The sequence below is a fragment of the Calidris pugnax genome, unplaced genomic scaffold (assembly GCF_001431845.1).
Source record: "Calidris pugnax isolate Ruff unplaced genomic scaffold, ASM143184v1 scaffold44, whole genome shotgun sequence".
NCBI classification, from domain to species: domain Eukaryota; kingdom Metazoa; phylum Chordata; class Aves; order Charadriiformes; family Scolopacidae; genus Calidris; species Calidris pugnax.
The window spans coordinates 36,678,728-36,704,322 of record NW_015094506.1 but is presented as its reverse complement, the minus strand read 5'-3'; the positions used below and the strand labels follow the sequence as shown (position 1 = coordinate 36,704,322).

The following is a 25,595-nucleotide window of genomic DNA, read 5'->3' as shown; positions in this document are numbered from 1 at the left end:
TTTTCAAGACTGTCTCCTTCAAGACTCCCAGTGCTTAGGGTTGTTTAAAGCACAAAACACTACTGATTGTCAAATTACAAAGTTGTTCATATGTTATCATTGTAATGTGAGATGGTGGCACCAAAGTGGAGCAGGCATACAGAAGAAAGGCTTCTGAGTAGACTCCCTAGCCTTTATTTCATTTCATATGGGCTTGCATCCTTTGTCGAAAGAAAGATCTTTCATACAGTGTATTTTCAGGCATCAACAATGCACTTTTAAACAGTTGGATACAATGATATCTTGAACTGATAAAAATCTGTGTTTATAGATAAGGAACATAAAATAAGATGTAGAATGTTAAAATAAAAAAATGGTGCATAAACTCTCAGTTCCATTCTAAATAGTCTTAAATAATGTGAATAGATTATTTTTAATCTGGTAGATAAACTTGATATTTAACCTTGTGTTCACTGAGTTAATGGGAATCTACTTGACTGTAGATTTCAGCAGGGCAGATCTCAAATTGAGATCTGCAGACCTGTCTTTCTGCTGGTAAAAGAAGATTTTGAGCCTTTGAAATAAGTGGCTGAATTCCTACAAAGGACATGGGATTTCCTGTTGATTGTCACATAAAATATAATTTTCCTGAACTTCATTTTTGTTAAGTTTTCCACTTAATACTATCACCTATGGGTGTAAAGAGTTCTTTGGATTTGGAAATAGATGATTAATGTGGACAATTCCTACAGAATCAAAATTTCATAATGTATTGATTTGCTCTGTATTCCCTTTGAAGGAAAAATGTCCCTGTAGGAAATAGCAGATAGTACACGGTTCTCAATGTGAAGCATAATTCACTAGTAAATACAAGGAAAGTCTCAGAATAAGCACTTTTCAATATGGAGACAGATGGCCACATCACTTGGCAAGCATTCAGCTTTTTTCCCTGACATGTTTAAATAATATTTATCAAACAATAGACAGGGATAAAAATCAAGGTAGCCTTAAATTTATCTAAAACAGAATGGCAAGCTGCTGTAGAAGTGTCCTATAAATAACAATAAACAGCTGTTGAATGAAAGTCAATAAGGTGGAAAGAGAGTTTTTCTACTGGATTGTAGAAATACATATACCTATATTTCTTTTTCTTGTAATGAAATATCCTGTCCTCTTTCCTAGACCAGAATCCAACATACTGTTTATATACCTGGCACAGTGTACAATGATTAGAAGCAAAACCAGATGGCCATATTTTTCCTTGTCTTGTTTATTTAGGTGACGGATAGATGACTCCTACCTTTACCTATCAATCTGACTGTAATTATTTATGTGCTACTGTGAATTTTTGCACACAAATACTCATGGATGTACAGAACACACACGCAAATAGAAGTAAACCGACTCTCTTACTTTCTTCCTTAGGCTTAGAAAGAATTGCAAGAGATTCATCCTACGAGCAAGAAGGAAAAGTTCAGTTCGTAATTGATGCTGTATATTCCATGGCCTATGCACTACACAACATGCATAAAGATCTCTGTCCTGGATATATTGGTCTATGCCCAAGGATGAGCACAATTGATGGTAAAGAACTACTTAGCTATATACGGGCTGTAAACTTTAATGGTAAGTTACATCTACTCTTTTTCCCCCTGCTTTTTCTTCTTTAAATGTTTCAGAAGTGAAAAGATGTGTTTTCTTTATATAGGATACTTTAAGGCACAGTGGAAAACAGGATTAGAAGCAGTTCTCATTTAGAGAGAACTGCTTTAGAACTCAGAACTGTGAGTTTTTCCACCTGCTTTGAAACCCCGAGTGTATTTTTCATCTTAACATTAAGCTGCTCCCAAAAGAGGCAGATGTTAAAAATAAGAGTCTGTCGATCAAAATATTCTGGTGAAAAGCTGCTATTATAGAAACAAGTTGAGGACTCATGCAGTCCTATTGACAGATTAAAATCCTTTGACAGAGGTTGCTTATGTGTTTGCAAGAGAATGAATTGAAAAGAATACCCTCTTGAAATTGCCTTCTTCTGAAATTAGTGTTAACAATTTCCTTACAGAAGTGAATAGTGAGGAGTTTGCTTTCAATTTGCATGTTTAAATCTCAATTAAAACACTCACTAGCAGTTCCAGCTTCTTTTCCATGTCATTATTTTTGACTCAGTGATTTAGTGAGCTTTAACGCAACTACAGTATATATTTTTAAACAACACTACGTAATATTCTGTGCAGCTGGGATCTGTCTGCTGGGGAAACGCAGTTACAGATGCTTGTGCTGTTAAGAGTAGAGGCCAATAAAGAACAGAATTAATTTATGAATGTAGAATTGAAAACGGTAGAACATACTTGATGGTGAAATAAAGTTGCTGAAAACCTACATTATTTAATTAAAGTCATAATTATTACAGACTATATTTAGCATTATTTTACAAAGAAATGGAACAATGTTATTTGCTGTGTTTTGATTGATTTTTTCCCTTACTTGGTGGTAATTCACATACTAGACATGCCTTCTAACTATGCAGAGAGAAGCACTGTCTGTCACAATTTATTCCAATGACCTCAGCTGCCAGCCTTTTTGAAAAAAGCACAAGGTCGTTTTGAATTTAGCTTCTGAGTGGAAGGTTTTTTTGCTTTAGGTAATATACCAGACCATTTGGTAGATATGAATGCTGGCTAGAATTCAGTTTTTTTTCTCTTCTATGATTTTTTTCTTCCTATGCAATTTTCATGAAAAGGGAATCCCTGTCTGCAGGAATATAAAGATGGAAGGTGTTTAAATGATTCTTTAGTGATTTTAAAGAAAACCTGGAGCAAAATATGTTCCTGTTAACGGGAAATGTTGTTATGACGACAAGGTAGGCAGCATATTGTAAGGTTTGCAGTGATAATTATCTACATTTCTAGTAGATATTCTTCTGGGCCTGTGTTGTTAAAGCACAGAGAAAGTGATCTATTTTCATTTGGTGAGCATGGAAGTTTAACATAAAAAGATAAGCTGTCCATTTTATATGAAACCTTTCTCTCCCTAGATTGTTGTATTTCATCAATATCTGTCAAGATTTCTCTGGCTGACTCTAAGTATTGCAACAAGGGGAGATGAAAGAGTGGGATAAAGTACTCGGTACACTAATGAAAAAGTATCTGTTTTTCAACTAGTGATTTACTGAAAGGGAGGAAAAAAGAAAAAAAAAAAAAAAGAAACATTTCTGTGAGTCTGTGGGATACGTTAACTGTTCCCTGTACTAGAATAGTTCACATAATGTACTGGTGTACCAATTTATTTGGTCATGTTATGTTCCCAAATATCTTATTTATTTTGGTAATACTTTGGGAGGCATAAGCAGAGGACGGTCTTTAACCCTTGGTTTTTTGCTATTAATCCCAAATTCATGTTCCTTAGAACAACGCTGCCGCTGTGTCTGACTTGGTTTACAGAGGTGAATATTTACATAGATTGCTAGACCTCCTGTGCTGGGAGTTAACAGTAGTGCTGTGTGTCGATTTTGATGTGCATCCTAGGTTCACCTAAGTGGGTTTCACCTCACCAAGTATGACCTGTGTTATGAAGGACACCTCTCTGCCTTATGGAGGGTATTTGCAACGGGAAGAAGAGATACATATTTCTGTTTATTGGAGTAACCTTTGCTTTTGATTGCAAGTAATCACTTTGAAATGTGTTTATTTTTGTTTACCCTGTTTATTTTTATTTACAAATTATGAAGAAGATTTGTTCCCCTGAAGGATTAATCTGAGTAATATTCCATGACACCTTCATGACTGAAGGGTGATCATTACCACCAGCACACAGTGTACTGATGTAATTGATACGACATTTGCTTCTGCTTAGATATTCTTCTACCAGTTGTATGCTAAAATCTCACAGTTCAGGGGATTTTAACGGGGATAGAATCTCTTTATTTGTAACAGGAATGAAGAAATTTATTTGCACATGAGATTTGAGTTACTGCTGAGTGTAGTCTCCTGTTTTAGTATTGCCTGTGTTTTTCTTAGGACAGCCAGCTAAGTATGGTGTCTAAAAACAATTGCTTTTCATTTATAATGTGCAGTTTAATAAATAATTTAATTTAATAGGAAAAGAAACCTCTAACATGTAACATGTACAGCCTATTGCTGTGTACATTGAAAAAAATTTTAAACAACAGGAAAATATAAAGCTAGTGTGCTGAGGTGAGGCAAGTTTAGTTCCCTGTGTTCTTGATGGTCGTTGCTAGTAGACCATAACCAGCCCTTTCTGGCTCTTCGGTAAAAGAATACTTAGAGCTTTCAGAAGTTTCATGCTCCTATTTATCTTTATTTTTCCTCAGGCAAAAAGTAAATGTTGTCACTCTATGGTGTTCTTATTTTAATAAAGATGCTGCATTTTAAATATTTTCCATACCAGTTTTTGTATCCAAACAAAATGAGATATTTATGTGAAATTGGTGTTTCATATTTAAAGTTATGTAAAGCAAATAATTTTTCTGTTAATTAGGTTTATAAATGGTGATATGTGCAATAGTGTAATTGTGGCATGATTCAATATCTTCTGCCATCACATTGCTCTAGTGTTCTCACTCTGTTTGACTTCATTATTCTGTCTACAAAATAACCAGACGTTTTCTAAGAGTTTTTACCCTGGCATGTGCTGAGTGGTCTATGAGAAGTGCTCTGCTGGATTGAACATAAGTGCTTGTCATTTAAGAGAAATAGGACTTGAACATGCATTTGCAGTTGATGGAGGTGTTTCAGAGGTGGTTTTGATTTGATTTGGTTTTGATTTTAAGAAAATGATTTATCTTTGCACTTCTGGACAAAGCCAAAAAAGGATGACAACATGGATACAGTGCTATTTCTTTGGTGGGAATAGAACACAAAGTTATAAGACCGATCAGTTCCCACCTCCCCAGCTGTCCCACTACAAAAGCAAAGATCAAAATAGTTAATTCCAAAGGTAAAGTTCATTACTTGTGTTGTACATGAAACATTTCATATAGAAGCTAGTTCACTCTTTCTATATATATAGATATATAGTTATTATAGGGTAGCTAGTTTTTGCCTACCTTTAGTCATATATTTGTCTTTATATTTACATTAACACACTAGTATTTCCAGGGATAAATATCGAGAAAACATCACACACTAGAACTGTTTACAGACATTACAATATGAGTCTTTCACTTAATCTTAAAGGTAAGGGCACAACTTAACCTTTACTCTTATACACACAAACAGACATTTTATGTGCTTCTATGTGCTACTTATCCTGCGGGTGAACAGGGATACTTGTTCCTTTGACATCTTTTTAGGTGAGAAGGGATAAGTGAGAAGGGAGCAGAGAACAGGTGGGAGCGCTGAGTCCCCTCTGCCATCACTACTTAAGTAAGTGTTGTCTGCTTTTGCTAGAGGTCACTGCAACATCACTTCCCCCTCCTGGTGAAGAGGAAACTCTGGAGATAAATTCTGAGTTTGACTGTACAACCTTTTCCCTGTTCTTCTCTGGGACAAAGTAAAGCAACTATGTTGCTTGCTGGGATTTTGTGACAAATCCACAATAACATTGGAACAGGTTGCCTAGAAAGTTTGTGAAGTCTCTGTCCTTGGTGATATTCAAAACCCCATTTGACATAGGTAACCTGTTCTAGCTGAGCCTGTCGTAAGCAGAGAGGTTGCACTAGGTGACCTCCAGAAGTCCCTTCTTACCTCAGCCATGCCGTGATGCTACAGCCCTAGATGGACTTGAAAGAAAGAGAAGTATATGCCTTACCCTTGTTTTACAATATTAGATGAACGTATGTTACCTTTATTCTATTCTTCTGGAACTAATTTCATAGTCTGAGTGGACTAGTAAGCCTTGCTGTTATTTGAGTCTTAGATATGTTAATTAAATGCCTTCAAGAAAAGATTCATTTTGACTACATACCCAGGAACACACATGCGTGCATTATTAGCCCCATTTAAAAAGAGAACATGCAAAATTTCTTCCTGAAAGGGCAGAATGATACCGTAGAATGAGAATATAAGAACAGGAATTATCAGGCAAACTCAAAATAAGGTGTCAACACTTGTAAACTGAAAATTAATGATCACTCTGCATTGTAATATGTATCTATATAGGGTAGGATTTTTTTTAAAAAAGAAGAATGGGGTTTCTCATGGAGAATTTTGAACCCTCCAGAGAATCATTATTGTGGAATCAGTTGTTTACAAAATTCTTCTCCTGCTATCTTTTGAAGTTGCTAAGACATCAATCTGTGCAAAACTCCCTTGACTTAATATTCAGCTCAGACTGTTTTAAATGCTTTCTTGAAGAAAGCTGACACGTCTCTATTCTTTCACGGAGTACAAAATTTACATTCTCAAATCATTATTTATCATTAAAACAGAAGATTAAAATGGTGCCCTTTGAGGCTGTTAAGTTTTGACTTTTTTTTTAAAGGCATTTAAGCAGAATAGAAGTAAATGTCCCACTTAAAATATACTGGAGCTATGCTACTAACTCAGATTTTTAAAAATCCAACTCTCAAATCTGCAACTACCAACAGAGAGAAAAAACTTTTTGAAATAGTTGAAGTTGGGCACACTTGTGATTTTTAAAGTTATGAGTTCTTATTGTCAATTCATGTTTTACGTGTTTGTACGGTCAGAAACACTTAGCATCATACAGTGCCACTGGTACCATATTCTTATGGGGTTAAAAACTGTCTAAGTATAACAGGAGGTAACAGCAGATGAGTAGATCGGATAGGGACAAGCAAGGTTAACAATGAGCTGGGAAAGGCTGAACTCTGGTGACCTTGCTAGGATTCACTGTGTTAGCAGCTCTAGTTTCACTAATTTGTACTGCGCTGAAGAAATAAAGATACTGCTTTCAGCTGCAGAAGAGGGAGTGGAAGGCAGAGTATCTGCTGCAGTTTTATTAAGATCAGTGATGTTTGATCTGTCATAAGTTAATCACATGTAATTTTTTTGAAAATCTCATTGGTACAGAGGTGTGTTTGAAAACATGGCTAAAGCTTAAACTAATATAGACCTGAACTCATAAAATCCCAGAATTCAAAATAGTTCATTCTTTTCATGTACTTTCGTCATGGTTTCAGAGATAGCTAATGTGACTTTTGAATGCACTGGGGCTATGACAGACCATTTGTAATAAAGAATCCTGAGGTCTAGTTTCCAGTAGCTGTATGTTAAAATAAGAAAGGAGTTGTTACCTCTGTTAATTTGTTATTGGGGATAAGCAGGGTATGATTTCAAATAAATTCTGCTTTGGCATGCTATTTATTTTAATGGAATTAATCCAGGTGGCTGTGCAAGCTACTAAAATTGCACAGAGGTCTGAATCACTCTAAATGGGTTTTAATGTATGGTTATAATGTAAGCACACGCAGCAAGCAAAGCTTGGAGCTACTATGATTCTTAGGTACCTGATGAGTCCATGTGATTAAAATCAGAGATTATGAAAATGATCAGTGTGAAATTAGAAGGTGGAACCTAGAAGTCAGTGCAATTTATAGCTGTGTTCTTGCTTATGTACAGACCTTAAGTACTGATTAATTGAGCAGTATTTATGCTCCACATACAAAATTCATGATGTAGAACGTGACTGAGGTCAATTCCCTGTTTTGAGGAATAAGATTTGATTCATAAGGTATTTTAATAATTAATATGTAAAGGAAGGTCGTAAGGGATTTACCCTCATTACCCATGAAATTGATTTGCATCTCCTGATAGGTGAAAATATTCAGATATATTAGAGTGCAGTTTTCCAATATGATCAAGTAAAAAACTCAAGCAATAGTGAGGATTAGTACAAACTAACCTTTGCCATTCTGAGGGAAAAGTGATTTGAGTGCAAAAAACTGGGTACATAATGTGTGTAATTTTTTATCTTTTAGTCGCTGTAAGAAACATCACAGCTGCAGTTCTGCAGCATTTTTAAGCACTTCAGATATCATTCTTGCCTTTATTAACAGGAAGAAGGTGTGCCACATGTTTTGTGGAAAAGAATACCTTGACAGGCCTCCTAACTTAAATGTTTAAATTTAAATACTCCTTTAAAATCCATCAAATCAAGAGTGTTTGAACAAGTTATTAATTTTTTCATATGTCAATTTATGACCTGTTTGGTAAGACAACAGTTCTGCAAGCCAGCAGGACAACCATGAGAGCAAATGAATTGCTTTTTAGTACCTCTGTAACAGAATAATATGAGCCTTTTTCATTTTTGTACAGCAACTTTTACTGACGAAATAGACACATTGGAGAGAATATCAAGGGGAAAAAAACAACCAGGTATTTGGTAATATAAAGAAGGCACACTTATAGTTGTATATGTATGTATATATTTACACTTCATGTTAAAAGTGATATAACTGCTAATGGCTGGTAAGTGACAAACAAAAATAGAACAATTCTTCAGGGAGTTCAATGTCAGTGAAATTATCTTGATGAATCTTAGATTCTCATATAAGGAGAAAAATAAGCATTTGTCTGTGTTAAAGGGAATGATAGTGAAATCAGGTAGACTTAATACTGTAGGGCAGGAATTATGGTGAGGAGACAATAAATTTGTAATTAACAAACATTGCTGACACCATCAGACAGCACTATTTAGTTTTTCTACTCTAGGGAGGTGGTGTATTCAGCAGTAATCAACCAAGTTCAGATCTATAGACAAAGCAGTACTGGATTCAAAAGCAAGTAAGATCTTAAGCAAAGAAAACCAGAATCTGAGCAAACTAAACAAGACATCCAAGAGAAAAATGATGGGATTCAGTTCATCCCTCACAGGTAAACAGGTTTCCCTTGGTTTCAGTAGCTGGTGAAGTTTAAAGCAAGTGTCTAGTTCTCCATATAGCTGATGAGAAAGGCTGGTGCCTCCAAAGGCTGCCAGAGAGCAAGCCTGCCTATTAGCATTTAGGCACCATAGCAACTCATCTACTTCTGTGTGTTTCTCTGCAAGCAGTTATGAGTCAGAGAGATTTTCTCAAAGGCTGGTTAAAGCATTTCTAATACTATGAAACATTAAATATGTTTCTATCTAAGAAGCTTCTCTAATTTACTCCAGCAGAGGAAGCATTGGCTGTTATTCCTGAGGATTAAGGTATCCAATAATTTTGGCCACACAGCAGGTTATGTTTTATGCTGAACAGATTGGACCCAAAATGTTGCTCCCCATAGTCTTAGCCAAATCTCTCCCTTGTAAGCCTGAAATAAAATGGATTTGATGCACAAATTCCTGAGGTGTTCTATTTTAAACAGAGACTGTTCCTCTCAATTCTCCTGTTATCTCTATCATCAAAATTGAACATTTGATAATTAAAGGTAAAATAATTTGCAGTAAAGATTTTAGTTGCAATTCTGTGCATAGCAAACTTTCAAAGTGATGATGCATTAGGCTTCCATATTAGCATTTTTCAATTTATGCCAATTTCTTTAGGTTATTAGTTTCTATAATTACATTAGCATTTAATAAAAAAAAAATAGTTTGGAATATAAGAGATACAGAATGTTCTTTATTATTAGTTCCACTTGGAGGCCTAAACTCTTTTAAGCCAAGTCATAGGAGCCCACATAGCCAGATGAGTTTGAAAATGGTGCTTCTCTCTATTACTTACAGCTCTATTAACAAATTATCAGCTTGACTGGTACTCTACTTGAATACAGTTTTATCTGCTGATAGTTGAGTTATTTATGTGAAGGTAAGATTATTAGAGGATAGTTAGCTGCATTTCAGAGTATGAAAATGTGGATGTGTTTTTAACTACTGTATCAAAATTTTCACACCAATCATAGCTTCCTCTTTAGACTCACCAGTTTCAATGGGTGAGGTTTATTACCCAGTATGATTAAATTTGATGCTGACCTGCCTAAATTTTATGAGTTCAGCTGGAGGGTAGAAGAGAGTGGTACAACCATTCTATGTTAAGTCAAGGGGAAGAGGTTTATGTCTATGAACAGTTCCAAAAAGGAATTAGAAATATTTAATACTGCAGTGCTAACTCTGCTTTGGGATGAAGATGGTAGAAACACTGCCCCCAGACTTTTAATAATAGTCTGGGATTCGGATAATCAGTAAGGAAATAAAGTAATTCTAAGCCTTTTATCCAAAAGAAACTGAAGACATATTCCAGAAGCAAGCCTTAAACAAGTATAGAGCACGACTGGGAGGATATTCTTTAGTCTTGTTGCATTTGGGTCGTTGTAAAGCTAAGAATGCAAGACTTCATAGAAGTTCTATTCAAATGGACTCACAACATCCTGTCTTAGAAGCACTAAGTGGCTATTAGTTTATATGAAGTCATAGTTTTCATTGAATTTTTAACCTACTGAAAGCAGAATTGAAGCAGCTATAAATGCGTGACTCCATATTTCTATCCAGCCAGTACTGAAATAAGAAATCTTAGTGCAATACAGGGTAAATTTTATGCATTTGTTGGCGTTTTACTTATTGTGCACCATACACAATGAAAGACCTATCATCAACTTTTGCAATATTTTTGTTTTTCATTCAGATGAAAATTTTCTTTTTTATGGAAGATGAATTGCAAGTTACCCTTTGGGATTAAAGTAATATATGTTTATTATCTCCAAAGGATTAGAGAAGCTAGCATAATTTTTAAACATTTTTTGCTAATAAACATTTTTTTTTATTGTCCAATAAGAAAACAAAACAAGGCAAACCAAAACCAACCAACTTCGGTTAGAGAAAGAAGTTATCAATATATTAACATATTTTTAATATAAAGGAGAAAATTTAGGTTTAGCCAAAAAAAACATTTTAATGTAATAACGATGGTTGATTATTCCATCAATCACTTTTATTTTCTTTCCATGAGCCACTAAAAGTTAAATGTTATGCTATCATGAAATGAGTATCTTTCAAGTTTCTTGTAACATTCTTGCAATATGTGATATATGGCTTGATTAGGTAGCACCCTGATTAAAAGAATTTTGAGAGAAATGGGAGAGACTAGTTAAGTCCATTCTTGCAAAAAGCCCAATATTTTGCACAGGGATTTTTCAAGCAATAGTTTTTCAAGTGATAGTTCTGCTACGTCTCTGTTCCTGAAGTAACTTTTTGCATTTGCAATTTTAGGTCCATGCTGTCTGCATATGTCCTTGTAACTTTTTTCCACATGTTTTAAATAAAAACAAATAAGGACTCAGAGTTGCTAAAGACATTTGTAATTAGAATTTACCAATATAACCAGCAATAAAGTAGACACTCTTATCTGTTTAAGTGTTTAATTAATTAAGGAAAAAAATGTTCTTAAATGATGATTGCAATAATTTTTTCATCTTTAATCTGTGTTCTTGTCCTAAAAGTACAATAACATGTAAATGTCACAGCAGATAGAAATAAATACTAGTTATTATTGTCCAGATGTTTCCAGTGTCTAGAAGCATTAAAAACCATTGAGCCAACCTGAATTCTCTGAGATTATGAGTATTTAACTTCTTTGTAAATTAGCTTACTCTTTTTATTTCACATTCTGAAATGGAAAAATGTAGTTAAGTTTGCTGAAATATTTATTGAAAAGTAGGAAATAAATGTTACCTTTTCATTATTTAGTTGAACAAGGAAAATCCACCAGCTAATCAGGGAAAAGCGGCAATACTGTTTATCAACACTAGGTTTATAAAGTTCCAAGTGTACTGTAGTCAAGAGGAAATTTACTGTTTATTTTAGTGGGTCTGGAATAGCGGTGTTCATCAACCATACTGGAAACCTACTATAAGAAGTAATCACCTTGACCGTTTTAAAGAATTACTAAAAAAATAAATGAAAGCAAAATCCAGGTCAGTTGGCAAGCAAACAGATAGAAAAAAATAATTTTGCAATTACAATTAGTTATTTTTATTACAAGTATTACCAAATCACTTCTACGTGGCTTCAGCTTTAGGTGTTGTACAGGAAGACAGCTCCTAAGAGCTTGGAAAGCATTGTAGTAACGTAGCGGTTACCTGACCTGTCAGGGGAATTCAGAACATCCTGAGTTTACAGACGTGCTCTCTGTCACATATGTTTATCTGTAGAAGTAGAAGAACAGCACAGTAAAAGACAGTCCTTGACGTTCACTGAATGAATATTCCGCTGGGAGATACATGTTTTTCGGTGGACAGGCGGGGGAGCGTGTGTTTTTCAGTGGCAGAAAAAGGTGGCAGTTTGTACAGACATGGTGGAAAGGAAGCAGCTACATATCACTCATGCACTGTGTCCCGCTGCCTCCTTAGAATTTTTCTTTTAAGGTTTGCCATACTTATAGTGAATAAACTCTTTAAAATAACAAAAAATCCACAGTTCTGTATGTTGCATCTTATAGAGACAGTGGAGTGCTTTCCTTTGTAAGGCTTTGCAAGCCTTTGACTGTAAGGCTAAGCAAACAGAGATAATCAAAGAAGACACACTGAGCTCCAGCTGGATCAACTTTTGATTTTCCTGTTTGGCCCTGCAGCCACTCCAGGGCTACCCTGGCTTTGCTCCAGTATAGTTTGATCAAGTTGAGAGACAAAAATGTATTGGCACTGTTCCCGTGCCACACATAATCACATTTTATAAATATATCCCTCGGTAGCATTAAGTCACAAGTCATAATATGGCCAGTTATGGTAGCTGTGTCCCACTTTTTGGAGGTAATTATTATGCATTTTAAAGGAAAGTGAAAATGATGTATGGAACCTCAAGACATCATCTGTGTGCAGGATATGCTGCTACAGGGCAGTCAGGCTCCTCAGCACATGCCAGACTGTGCAGACTTGAAAGGCTTATTTAGTGCAGTCTCTGCCGTGGCTCCTCCAAGTCCCTACCCAGACATCTGAAGAGAAAGCCTCGGGATATTAGAGTCCACTGCTTATCATGTTGGAGAAAAACAACTAAAGGTGCTTGGAAATAACCCTTATATTGACATACAGCTGCTGTGGGAAGGTTTCTGCTAAGCCAGCTGGCGTTTAAAGGCTCCAGCTCTTGATAGTTACAAATTGTTGTATTGATCCTCTCTTATGCATGGACTAACTGCAGCTCAAACACTGATAATTTTTTTCTCTGTTTTGCACTTTCACTCTTTCTTACCAGCAAGGGATCTTGTTCATGCACACAGTGCTTAGGCAGGATTTCTTGCTTACCTGAGCACAAAATGCACGTGCTTTTGTTCTCATTGTAGTAAGGGAGTTGTCCTGAGCCTTGTATGGTGAATCAGAATATTCGAAGGAATGTGTAAAATAAAAATAATGTTCAAGTAGGTGTTCCCAAACTGAAGGAAGTTGTTAATTTTTAATTCCAGTTACAGCTGCATGTTGAGGTTGTTCCTTATTTAAGCCAATTTGCTCTAGACCTAATTTGAATTTTTGAAGACTTCTCATATTTCTGTGTTATTTGCCTGACACCTCCTGACTCTGCCTTGCTGCATTACTAACACAAAAAGTACCTACAAATATTATTTTATTTATTTGTTTTCTTGTTTCTTTGTTTAGGTAGCCCCGGGACAACACTTTTTAGCTTTTCAAGGCATTTTTAGACAATGTAGATATTTTTTAGTCAGTGAGTTTCATGAGTCTGCAAGTGCTGGGGATAGAATTGTCAGGTCTGCTGAACTTCATTGCCACAAGGTGTGAGGGGTCAGAGCAAATATCTATGCCTTCTGCCAGCTATCCCATAGCAGGCGTACCCCTCTGCAATATGCACCTACAGTCTCTGTTAGTGTTCAGGGATTCAAGTACTTCATGCTTATACCAATTTGTACAACAAAACTGAAGGCATATGTGTGAATGTGTTTTAACTACAATGTTTTAATGAATTATTGCATGGTACGTAGCAGACAACTGGCTGTTATCTCAGTCCATCAAATTTTTGAAATAAAGACACGAACTATTCTCTTTAAATAAGGACTCTGAACCTGTGTTCAGAGGTGATTTAAGATAACTTATTTTGGTTTAAATAGCAGGACCTTGCTGCTCCTATGGAGATGAGAGTCGTAGATGGTGAAAAGGAGTAAGGTGAAGAGGGGGAAAGAAAGAAGGTAGCAAATGGCAGCTGAGAAATTCACCTTCTCTTTGATTCCTCCAAATACACAAGAAGATTTTTGTGTGTTCCATATTCATGTATAATCAGATTACAGATTTCCTAGGAAGATAAACTGATAATAGACGCTGCCTGTACTTGCCAAACAGTGAATAACACCAATACCACTTGAGAAGTACAGATTGTTTTTTTCATGCATGGAGAAAATGTGGTGATTTGTTATTGCAGAAGTGGTCTACTAATGCCTATAAATGCATACCTTGTGAGCTCTGTGGCCAGGGCCTAATACTTACCTGGGTGCATATACCATGTCATGTGAAAAGATGTCTGCAAGTCTGTGCAGCCAAGACATTATTATGCATTCCTAATAAAGCATATTGAAGTCAGGCTTTCCAGCATCTAATACTTAAAAAGCATTTTCCTAAGGTATGGGGGGTTTTTTCAGTAGTTCATACAATAGTATAATGTATTCTAATTCTTAAGCCATTAACTGCTAATAAAGACCCAGAAAACCAAGGACCCTATAAAATAGTTCAGTTCTTTCACTGCATTGAAATACTGTTATGAAACAAAACTAGCCTTTAAAGAGAAATTTGTTTATCCCATTTATCCTGTCATATGAAAAAAACCAAACCAAAACCAAGCTTTGATTTGAAAGATTTTTTTTTCTTCTGTCTTACTGTTTAATTTTAGTTTGAACTAAACTAAAATGAATTTCATGAAGAATCAGAATGTCTCCAGGCTCTAAAGCTGTATACTTGGTGAGTGATGCTCCTATCAGTTCAATCACTAATGAAAACCAGCAATTAATTGACATTCCTGACAAGAATGCTGATTTTATTGATAGGTTGCAGGACTCTCTTTTTGTGACTCTGGTCCTTGAGTGAAAATCCCGGGGAAACTGATCCCAGGAAAGGAGTCTCTCAGCTTCCAATATTGCTGAAATTTGGGCAATGGTGTCACGTCAGCAGAACTGAGTGTTGCCTCCCGCAGCTGCCAGGATCCCCATGAGTCTGAAGCTGCATTTCTCTTGAATTCTGTCCAGAGAGGACAACTCAGATAAGAGACACAGGGAAAAAAGAGAGGTGCCTCTCCCTCTTGGGTCTGAGCTGCAAGAGGGTTGAAGAAGAAGCTGTGTGCCTCACCGGCTGGAATAAGGACCTTCTAAAAATAGGAATATAAATGCTGGTCCTTCAGAAATTTAGAGGAGCAAATCAGTGCCACTTGGACAGTGCTTAGATAACTAAGTTCAACTCCAGTCTTGGTCACCGCTATAGACAGCTTAAATCTTCTCCTTCCTATGTGTCCTTTTCCTATAAAAAGATCTTCCTGTTTCATGTGAGTGATTTTCAGATTGTGAAATCCTTGGACTCTGTGATAACACAGACCATGTAAATTTAGATGCATTGTGGTTAAATGGGAGGTGGTCAAGAAAAGGAATAATTCTCATGGGGTTCAGTGTCTTCAGAGATTGCATATAGACCTTTTGTTGAGGCTTATAGATGAAAAAATTAACAGAGATATATTGTTATAAAATTACCTTTATTTCCTTGATTTGGTACGTGTATCTGTTACTCCTAACGTTATAAAGAGGACTATAAATATTCTTAGTTTTTCTCCCTTGCTACTGCTACAATTGCTTCTTTGTCCTCCCTCAGAGGTCCCTCTGCCAGAATCAATAACATCCAGATCAATGGAAGAATATTTCTGAAAATGTAAATCGTCTTCATGGTCTTGACTTGCTAATGATTTCTAATGGAGTATTTAACAGCAATGAGCACAGACCTTGATATGAAATGCCAGACAGATAAGTAACAAGAGGGATTTTGAGTAGGGAGATGTAGAAGGATAACGAAACCTGACAATAATAGAAAATTGTGGACAAAGCTCTGAGGGTGAGAACAAATGAACATGACTCCCATAGAACAGGGTCACAAGCTGGTGCCTGAACCATATGATTTGTTGCCAGGAAATGGAAAGTAATAAGGTTAGGCACAGAAAAACAGAAGGACTTATAACTTCAGCAGATTGATGTGCTACAAATATTGAACAGTAGATGGATTAGAGACAAGGTCTATTTATAATGGTATTGCTTTTTTTCCCTTTTTTCCTCATGAAAAAAAACAACAAACAATACAGACACATGGTGATGTAGGTGATAAAAGATGTGTTTTTTTCCTGGCGTTGTAAAAGATAATAACAAAACTACTGTGAACTACTCAGTTTGCTCTATTTTGTGTGTGTCATGCAACTAGATACGGTGGAAGAGGGGACAAATATAAAAATGGAATAATACAGGGACACAGAGACTTCAGCTATTCATAAAGCCAAACAGTATAGGAATGGAATTCAATTTATTTCACATTAGATATGTACAGTGAAGACGTCTACACGTGAACTAGTTGATTACATTGCTTTTAGAGTGAACAGAGAGAAAGTCACTTAGTGGGGCATGGTTCACTTCATCAGTTACTTGTCTAAAATAAGGCAGATGAATTGTGCTGTACAGAGGCCTCCACTGACAGCAGAGCAAACCTATAAAACTAAATCAGCTTTAGATGTCTGTTTCCAAACACAGGTGAGATTACTCCAATACTATTCTGTTTTTTGGGGGAAGAAAACAGTTTGAGGAGGGAAGCTGGGAATAAAGTGAGTTATTATTGTGAATCACCTGAAAGCTGTTTACCAAATGAAAGAAGAAATGGCAGAAACTTAGAGTAGGTACAAAAGCCGTATGATAACAATAATGTATGTATTAATAGTAATCTAATTAACAGTAACATTAATCTAATTAGTTAGTATTAATCTAGTAATATAATTACAAGTAATATTAATGTAATCACCAGTAACACCACCGGTAAAAATATCCATAAATTATTTAGTAATAAAATTAGGCTACTATTCTGTGTCTGCTTTAAAAGCAGTGAAAGGAGAAGTAATCAATATGGAGTTTTCTCTCATACACTCAGAGACTGTATAGACTGATTAAGACATGTTCAAAAGATAAGATCTCCTTACAGATAAAACTATTAACATTGACAAAGATAGTTAAGATGTATCTTGTGAAACAAGGTTTTAATTTACGCCAATATGAAAACACCTTTAAAACTCAAAAAAGAAAAAAAAAAAGCAACGAGTTGCAAACGTGACAATGAAAAAGGAATAGGGGAAGAAATACCAGTAAGGAAGAAGCTCAGGAAAAATTAAAATAAAATTGGTCTCAGAGTGCCTACTGAAATCAGTAGGAAAAATTGGTGGATAGAAACAAGAAAATGCAGAATACAACATACTGTTTGTCTGTAGTGTATGAAGGCACAGACCCCGGTCAGTGATGCAACCAGAATTGTTTATTATAACAAACAGGCAGTTTATTTAGTACGAATGTATCGTCTTTCCCAACCAACATGTCCCTGCAACCTCCAGCTGCCAAGCTGGCAGAATTCCCCTCAATCAGTAGGGTCGTTAGGTACTGTTTATGAGTCCTTAGGAATTGATCATGGGCCTTCCCCTGACAGTGTTCCTGTTTCTTCTATTTATTCTTCTGGTCTCTGCTTTTTCCACAATCCTGTTCACCCACATATGTCTGTACAACAGTTAGACAAGTAATTCTGACAAAAAGTGACAGGGGTTGAGAAGGCTGGGGAACTGAACATTAAAAGAAAAAATGTGCACGGGTGCAAGCAACAGTACTTACAAGATTACTTATTATTTGGAACACAAGTAAACTGGAGCAGTTATCTGGGAAATAGAATTAGATGTGGCAGAAGAGTATTCTATTTAATTCTGGAGACTTTGGGGAGCTCAATAAGACAATGCTATTTTTCAGTTGTCATTTGCCAGCATTCCTCTAAGAAAGGGAAGAATTTTGATAATCATACTTACAGAAATGAGATGAGGAAAGAGTTATATAGTTAATTTTTTGTAGTATTCACCCAATCCAACATTATGGCACCTGTCCATCCAGTCCAAAATGACCAAATATTTCCAAGAAAGAATGCATTCTATTCTAAGAAATGTGTCTAAAATAATTTCCTATATGAGTGAAAAAGCAGTAAGAATGAAAATGTAGATAGAAAGCTGGAAGCTAGATTTAGAAGACATGAATTTCAAAGTTTAATAACAGGTTTTGTTTCATGACTTGATATGATGGCCTACTTAGGCATCTGAGAAGACCTATGTCAAATCCTTGCAAGATTTACTGCTCTGAGATTATAATAAGAAAGGTCTACAAACTAAGATTGGGAAAAAGTTGGGATAATATAGAGAATCCCAGTGTAATTATATCAGAGATCAAAATATGAAATAAAAATAATTTTACAACATTATAAAGGTAGATAATACATCCTTAATGTGCCTGAAGAAAGAGCATGAGAGAAAGTCAGGAACCTAGTAGAGATTTATCTGAACTGTTACACTGTTTCTCTCCTCTGGTGCATGGAAACACAGGTACTGTGTACTCTTAGCAAAGTTCCTGTTATTAGCCTGCAAATGCATCAGAATATACATGTCATTGTATTTTTTATTGCCTCAGTCCCTAAGATTACCCAGATTCTGCTATGTAATGTTTGATCTTATTCTGTATTACTATGTATCCCATCTTCACACCATCAACACTGTTCCTTAGCACATACATTTTTTTGCCCTTTGGGGGCATAGTCACTGGTGAAAACTAAAATTTTCCAAAATAGACTGTGAAGAACAGTACAGGGTGAAGAACACCAATACCCAGACACTTGCAGCACAACCAGTTTGATCTCCGTTTTGATCAGTTACTTATCCACTTTACAGTCCAGTTACTGATTCCAGTCTTCTCAATTTCAATCCGTCACTTCCCATGGAATAAAGTTCTGAAAGCTGGAGAGATTATATCTATCGTAGTTTCCTTGTAAAGTGAATAACTTATCTGTCAAAGAAAGACATGACGATCATTGGCATGATCCATTTCTGAAAAAAAAGAAGTGACTTTTATTCTGATTTGCATTTCTGTCTGTATCATCTACAGGGATTTCTATATGAGTAGAATAATCATTGATTGTGGCAATGCAGCATGAAAGACTATATCAATAAAGTATAAAAAGAGGAATTAAGAAGCTAATTGAAGAAATATGAAATTTACTTGTAGATAAGTGATTCTGGCACCAACCCCATTCTAGCTTTTGTGTGTCCAGAGTTGCCCCTTGAGAATATCACAGAATTGTTTTGAGAATCCAGTCAAACGATATGTCAGGAAACCTGACCTCAGTGTATTTTTTTCTATAGGACAGCAGGCATTAAACAAGGTTTTCTGAAGCACTAATTTCAGAGCTGACTCTGCCTTTTGGCAAACTGGATTTAACTAGTGGTATCTGGAGACATGTTAATGAATTTCAGATTAACACTAGTGCTAAACCTAATGCCGTAATTAAGAAAGGCCTGCCAATCACTGGCTCTTTTGCACTGGCACAATTTATTCTGTAGATTTCTGTTGCGGCATTATCATCTAGTGAGACTGCAATTAATTGCTAAATGGATCCTAAAAGAGCAGTTCACAGGAATGAGAAAAACTACACTAACAGAAGAGTTTTACAGCTCATTCCATAGTGTATATCCTAAGGTTATATAATTTTGTATGCAGTTTTCTACACTGACCTGTCCACTGTCGTTCCTGGAAGCAGGACTTCTAAAAGGCACCACTTCCAACTTTTTAATTAAATTACTTGCATTAATTTCTGGGAATATTTGGCCATTATCAAGAATTATCTATAACAGACAAGATCTGTGGAATTGCAAGAAAGCTTTTCATTAGTTTCTAATTATAATCTAGAGCTAGATTCTTACAGAGATTAAAAGATTTTTTTTCTATTTACACATATCTTCAGCTATTTAGTTTATTTTTCAGTCTTACTTACTTCTAATTTCCATGCTCAAATAAGCATACGAATCATACATATCATGAGTGCCTTGACTACAGGTATAATTTCTTAAGTGTTTGAGCTTTTGTTAGCTCCTCCAACACAAAGCTATTGAGAGCTGAGCTCCTGAAGCCTTTCCACTGGGCTGACAGCAATTAATGGTGTGGGTGTTTCATGGGTCATCTTCCTCTCTCATTCAGGATTGTGTAGTCTGCGTTGCATAAACTCACAAAGACAATACATGCAGAGAATTATAATGCCATTAGCATTTAGAGCTGAGACTCATGAAACAGATTTGGTTGATTTTTCAGATATTCCTCATTTGTTATTTAACAGCGGGAAATGAGGCAGCAAATAAGGCTCTCTGTGGCTGTTTTACACCTCTCCTGGCTTGGTGGTGCAGTCAAATGGCTGCAAATAGTCATGTCATTTTCATTGATAATTTGCAACTTTCTGAAAGTCTGGGATCACTAGACCTCAGAAACAGTTACTGCTCACAAAATCACAGGATTTTGTTGAGGCTGGCCCTCTGGAGGTGTCTCGTCCAACCCCCTCAGCTCAGAGGAGACTGAGCTACAGCTGCAGTTTGCTCAGGTCTGCATCCAGTAGAACGTTGAATATCCCCAGAGACGGAGAATCCACAATCTCTCAGGACAACCTGTTCCACTGTTTGGCTGCTTGCACGCTAAAAAAGCTTTTTCTTATGCTTAAACAGAATAATCTGTGGTTTGGTGTGTGCCCATTGCCTCTTGTCACTGGACATGACAGAGAAGAGTCTGGCTCTGTCTTGTTTACTTCCCCCAATAAGATATTTATACACACTGATAAGATCCTTCTTTCAAGCCTTCCCTTCTCCAAGCTGAAAAGTCTCAGCTCTCTGAGCTTCTCCTTTTATGACAGATGCTCCAAGCACTGAATCATCTTTGGGGCCCTTTGCTGGACTCACTCCAGTATGTCCATGTCTCTCCTTTACTGGGGAGCCCAGGACTGGACACAGCACTCCAGCTGTGGTCTCACCAGTGCTCAGGAGAGGAGGGTTCACCCTCTCAACCTCCTGCTCAGACTCAGGACCTCATCTGCTATCAGCACACTGAGCCTGTTTTGTAGTTGCCTCTCAAAGAAGAATCTTTTCTCCTGCCATTTCAAGTCTCAGACTTCAACACCCTGGGAGTCTCAATTTCTGAGCCCAGTAAACACAGACTCTTCCTTCCTCTCCTTCAGCACAGCTCCTCTACTAGGTGCTGTGGATGCTCCCCAGCACACGTCTCCTGCAGGCAGGAACACCATTATCCCCAAGTCCCAGCCTCAGTAGGAGGCTTGCAGAGGTGCATCCTCCCCTGGGAGCTTGGTCTGAGCCTCTTGACGTGCTGGGGGTACCTGCTCAGGTGTGTGCTGGGGATGCACTCTGTAGCACACCACCACCATCACTGAGCACATAAACAGTTCCCTCAGCAGCAGAGTTTCTAACCTGCTTTTTTGCTCCCTCTGCAGAAACCACTTCTCTGGGAACTGCACTCTGGGCTGGCCTCTCCCAGCACCTGCTGAAAGGGTGCTTGTCACTCCCTGCTCAGAGTCAGCTTGAAGCTCAAAGAACCCTTTGATCAGGAACAGCTTCGTTAGAAGCTGCTGGAAGTCACAGTCCCCTGCAGCTGCCTTTCCCCAGTGCAGCAGGCACCCTGCCGATCCTCCAGGAGTTCCTGGAGTCCCTGGCCAGTTCAGAAGTTCACAGAAGATCTACAAGCAGAGCCCAAAAAACACTGAGTAAGCTGCTGTCTGCTGCCCGATGCCTGTCTTTGTTAGCTCTCTTCTGCCCCGACATTCCATTCCCTTGATTTTTTTTTAACCCCAGTAATAAGTGAAAGAAAAAATATCTACAGTCCTATTTGTATCTAGTTTAAGTTTCTTGTACATTGCAGGAATAATTATTAGAGTTTTACATGCACATGAAGATGATCCAGTAATTAGTACCTCAAGAAATTGCAGGGCATTGTTAAATGGACTTTTATTTACGTGGAGCCAAAATAGTTAATTCTTCTTCAGGTTCAGTAGTACCTTTATTGACAAGGCTAGAGGTCTTTTTCTACAGGAACAGTCAGGTAATATATGTAATCATATTCAGATTTTTACCTATAGTATGTTCCTGATGAAATGTTGAGACACAATGATGCCGGCATATGGTATTATTGTTGTGCAGTCCTTGAATATTCCAATGCTATCATGATAATTTATTTCACCTGCTAAATCTTTTAGTGGTCTTGGAGGAAATGAATGTCAAGCTTTTCTTATGGAATATCAAATAATACTAAGTCAGATTCAAAAATCAGGGTTATAACCTTTCATTTAGGCAAGCACTTAAAAATCTCGTTAAAGCATAAAAGTGCAGTTAACAAGCAAGTCATCTATTGACTTGCTGAATTTAGTGACACTATCCATATAAAGTTATGCATGTGTCTAACTGCTTTGTTAGCGGTCACCTTAATGGAATGGTAAGTGGCACTCAGCTGGCAGAAAAGTAATAAAGATGCATTTTAAGCATAACAATAACTACTCTTGCAAACAAATAGAAATAACTGACAATATGAGAAGCTTTCTGGAAGTAATGATCTGAATATCTTTTCTTTCACGAAGATTTAAGTAACAAAAAGATATATGTATAAACAACAGAGATGAGATGTAAGTGCTAGAGATCATTATAAGATTACAGTTGACAAAAATATTTTTTTTAAAGTTGTAAACTCTTCCATATCTACAACTGAAGGATTTTATAAAGCATTAAAAATATGCACTTTTATTAACCAGCTTGAAGAAATGGGGTTCTGAAGTGTCAGGTGCTGATCAGTAAACAGAATTGTAGTCATTTGCTCTTAAAGGACATGGGGTTTCCATAGTCAGAACCATTGAAAGGGTGGGACATGAGCAGAAACCCCAGTGAAAGAAGAGACGAGAAATAACAGCAACTGTAAATCAGTTTCTCCTCTGAGCAGCCTGCCTTATGGGTCCTTACTTACTGCAAATCCGGTGCTACCAATGCAGTGAAGATGTGATAGTTTCAGAAGTTCTTGGATATTTTGTCAGTCACCATTATCTGCAGGCTTGAGGAGTTCATCTTTTGAAATAGAAGGACGTGGACTCTGTTGAAAAGGAGAACACCAAACTGGTATCTTCTCCATAATGCTCAATATTTGCTCTAGTTGTATACTTAATAACAATGGTAATGGAGAAGTCACTTAAAACTCATTAAAAAAAGAAAGATGAGGGAAAAAAAAGGGGCATAATTTAATTCAAAAATCAATCATCTCAGATGTATGCTTTTTAGCCTTAAGTTCTAATGCAAAACTAAATCACTACTTGTGCAGACTTACATATTTCCCCTGGGTTCACCTCAGACATTGAGGTGTTTGAGTTAGCAGTGTGGTTATGTCTGAAATCTGATTCAGAATCACTTTTAAAACTTGTCAGACAGGTTTCTGCAGGTTGTGATGTGAAAAGTGGAACATTTGTGTTTCCATTCCAGATACATAATATTGTGAGCCTCCCAATATTTAAGACTGAAAAAAAAAAAAAAGCAAAGAAGTTTTTGCTCTTCGTTTGTTGTTGGTGGGGTTTTTTTTTTGTTTCGGTTGGTTGGTTGGTTGGTTGATTGGTTTGGGTTTTTGGTTTTGCTTGGTTGTTGTGGGTTTTTTTGTTTGCATTTAATAGACTCAGTATTACAGTGCAGCTGTAACTTGTGAATGTAAGCTTATGGAAGAATATAATTATTAACTGCCCATCAGTTTTATTCTTTAGTAGAAACCTGTCATATGTGGTTTCAGATTCACATTGTTACTCCTCATATGTATATTTAAAATTCAGACACTCATTTCATTATTTTCATAGTTTCAATCCTTGAGTAAGTACTCTGGTCAACTTCCACCAAAAGTAGAGTATACATTTTAGTTTTACAGATAGTTCTTAAAAGTATGTTACTATATATTGTACACTATGACTTAGTCCATAAGCTTTTACTTGTCTATTGACAGATAATTAGCAGTCAGTGTAGGATCATAAAAATAGTATAAAATAAATTTGGGAGAGATTTTGAAGAGTTTGCAGATCTATCCTGCCAAAGATAGGATTAACTGTACTATTGTCACTGTTGACAGATGCTTGTCCAGGCTGTTCTTGAAAAAAAAATCTGCTGGAGAGATTTCACAGGCCTTGCAGGCAATGGACTGCTTCACTGCCTTCTGCTAGAGAGTTTTTCCTTAGATTTAACTTAAGTCTTCATTCTTGCAAATGAAAGTTGTTATTCCATGTCTTGGAATAATGATCTTAAATTTTCAGTTTATTTTAAACTCACCTCCACAATGGAAAAGAATAAGAGCTTTTTGCTGTCGTACTATTCCTACCTTTTTACATTTTTTATATTGTCATATTGTCCCTCAGTCTTGTATTTTCTGGACTAAATAGACCTGGTTCCTTTAACTACTTACTTTAGGTTTTGTTTTCTTAATCTCTCCTCTGAAGCTTCTTTTGCTGTTCTATCTACTTCCTAAAATGCTGTTCTCAAAACTTGGTATCATATTCCTGCTAAAACCATGCTGGTGTTGAATGGGATGGAAGAGTGTTTAAAAATAATGTCTTCATACATCTCAAAATGCCATTTTTGCATAAGATATTTTCATGTTCAGCTTGTGACAGTTAGAGTCACTGGTACTAATGGGATACTATTTCTTTCTACGGGTTATTCCCATTCTGCAATTATATGGTTAATTTCTCTACCACAAAATGCAGATCTTGCCATTACATGTATTAAATTTTCTTCAGACTCCCTCAATTTATTAAGATCATTTAGATCCAGTGTATTTGCAGCTCTCTCAGCATGGTGTCATCTTACAGATGCAATAACCATACTTTTGATTTCTTTATTTAAACAATTAAAGAAAATAATGAATATGCTCAGACCCTTGTGGAATAGTACTGCAAACTCTTGTCCAGTCTGACAATGAACTGTTAATAACAACAGTTGGTAGTAATTGTATCCAAGCAGTGTTTCCCTAGTTTGCTTAACAAAATACCATGTGAGAGAGCATCAGAAGGCTTTCTAGAAGCTAGATGACGTGTCTGCTTTCCCTATCTCCAAAAGGCCTATTATACTATCATGGAAAAAAATTAGATTCTTTTGAGATGACTTGTTCTTTATGAATCCACTGTCACTGTTACTTATCTTCATCTCTTATATTGTAAGTACTCAGACAGTGTTTGATGATTTATTATACCACTTTTTAGGAACTGAAATTGAGCTAATTGGCCTTGCATTTTGTAGCTTTTCCCTACTTCTACTTTAAGATAAGAACCATGTTTATCTAATTCCTCTTTCTTTGAACTTTATCTTCCTTCAGTCCTTATTAAGAATATTGTCTTTTCATAAGGAAAAGTGTCATTTATTAAAATTTGTTAAGACCATTAAAATCTATGAGAGCAGACATTGTTTAAAATACATTAATTACAGTAAAACTCCCCTTTTATTTGTAGTTCTCTAATTACAGCACATTGCTATATATGATAGATTATTTGGAAAATTTTAGAATTATTTTTAGAACAATATAATGTTTAGGAGAAGTTTAAGAATCACAGAAAATGCAGGAAGAGGGCCAAACCAGAAGTACTCAGGACTTGCAATATAAAGAGTAACATTTAGGGCGTGATTTTTAAAAGGGT

The 25,595-nt window shown here is 36.3% G+C and overlaps 1 protein-coding gene across 5 annotated transcripts in view; it reads left to right on the top strand.

Moving 5' to 3' along the window:
• The window catches only part of GRM8 (glutamate receptor, metabotropic 8), a 351,962-nt gene that overhangs the window by 209,421 nt on the left and 116,946 nt on the right, over window positions 1-25,595 (top strand). For all 5 annotated transcript variants that reach the window (XM_014964101.1, XM_014964097.1, XM_014964098.1 and 2 more), the window contains one exon: window positions 1,405-1,605. In XM_014964101.1, the coding sequence (XP_014819587.1) occupies window positions 1,405-1,605 (201 nt within the window). The remainder of the gene's footprint in view (window positions 1-1,404; window positions 1,606-25,595) is intronic.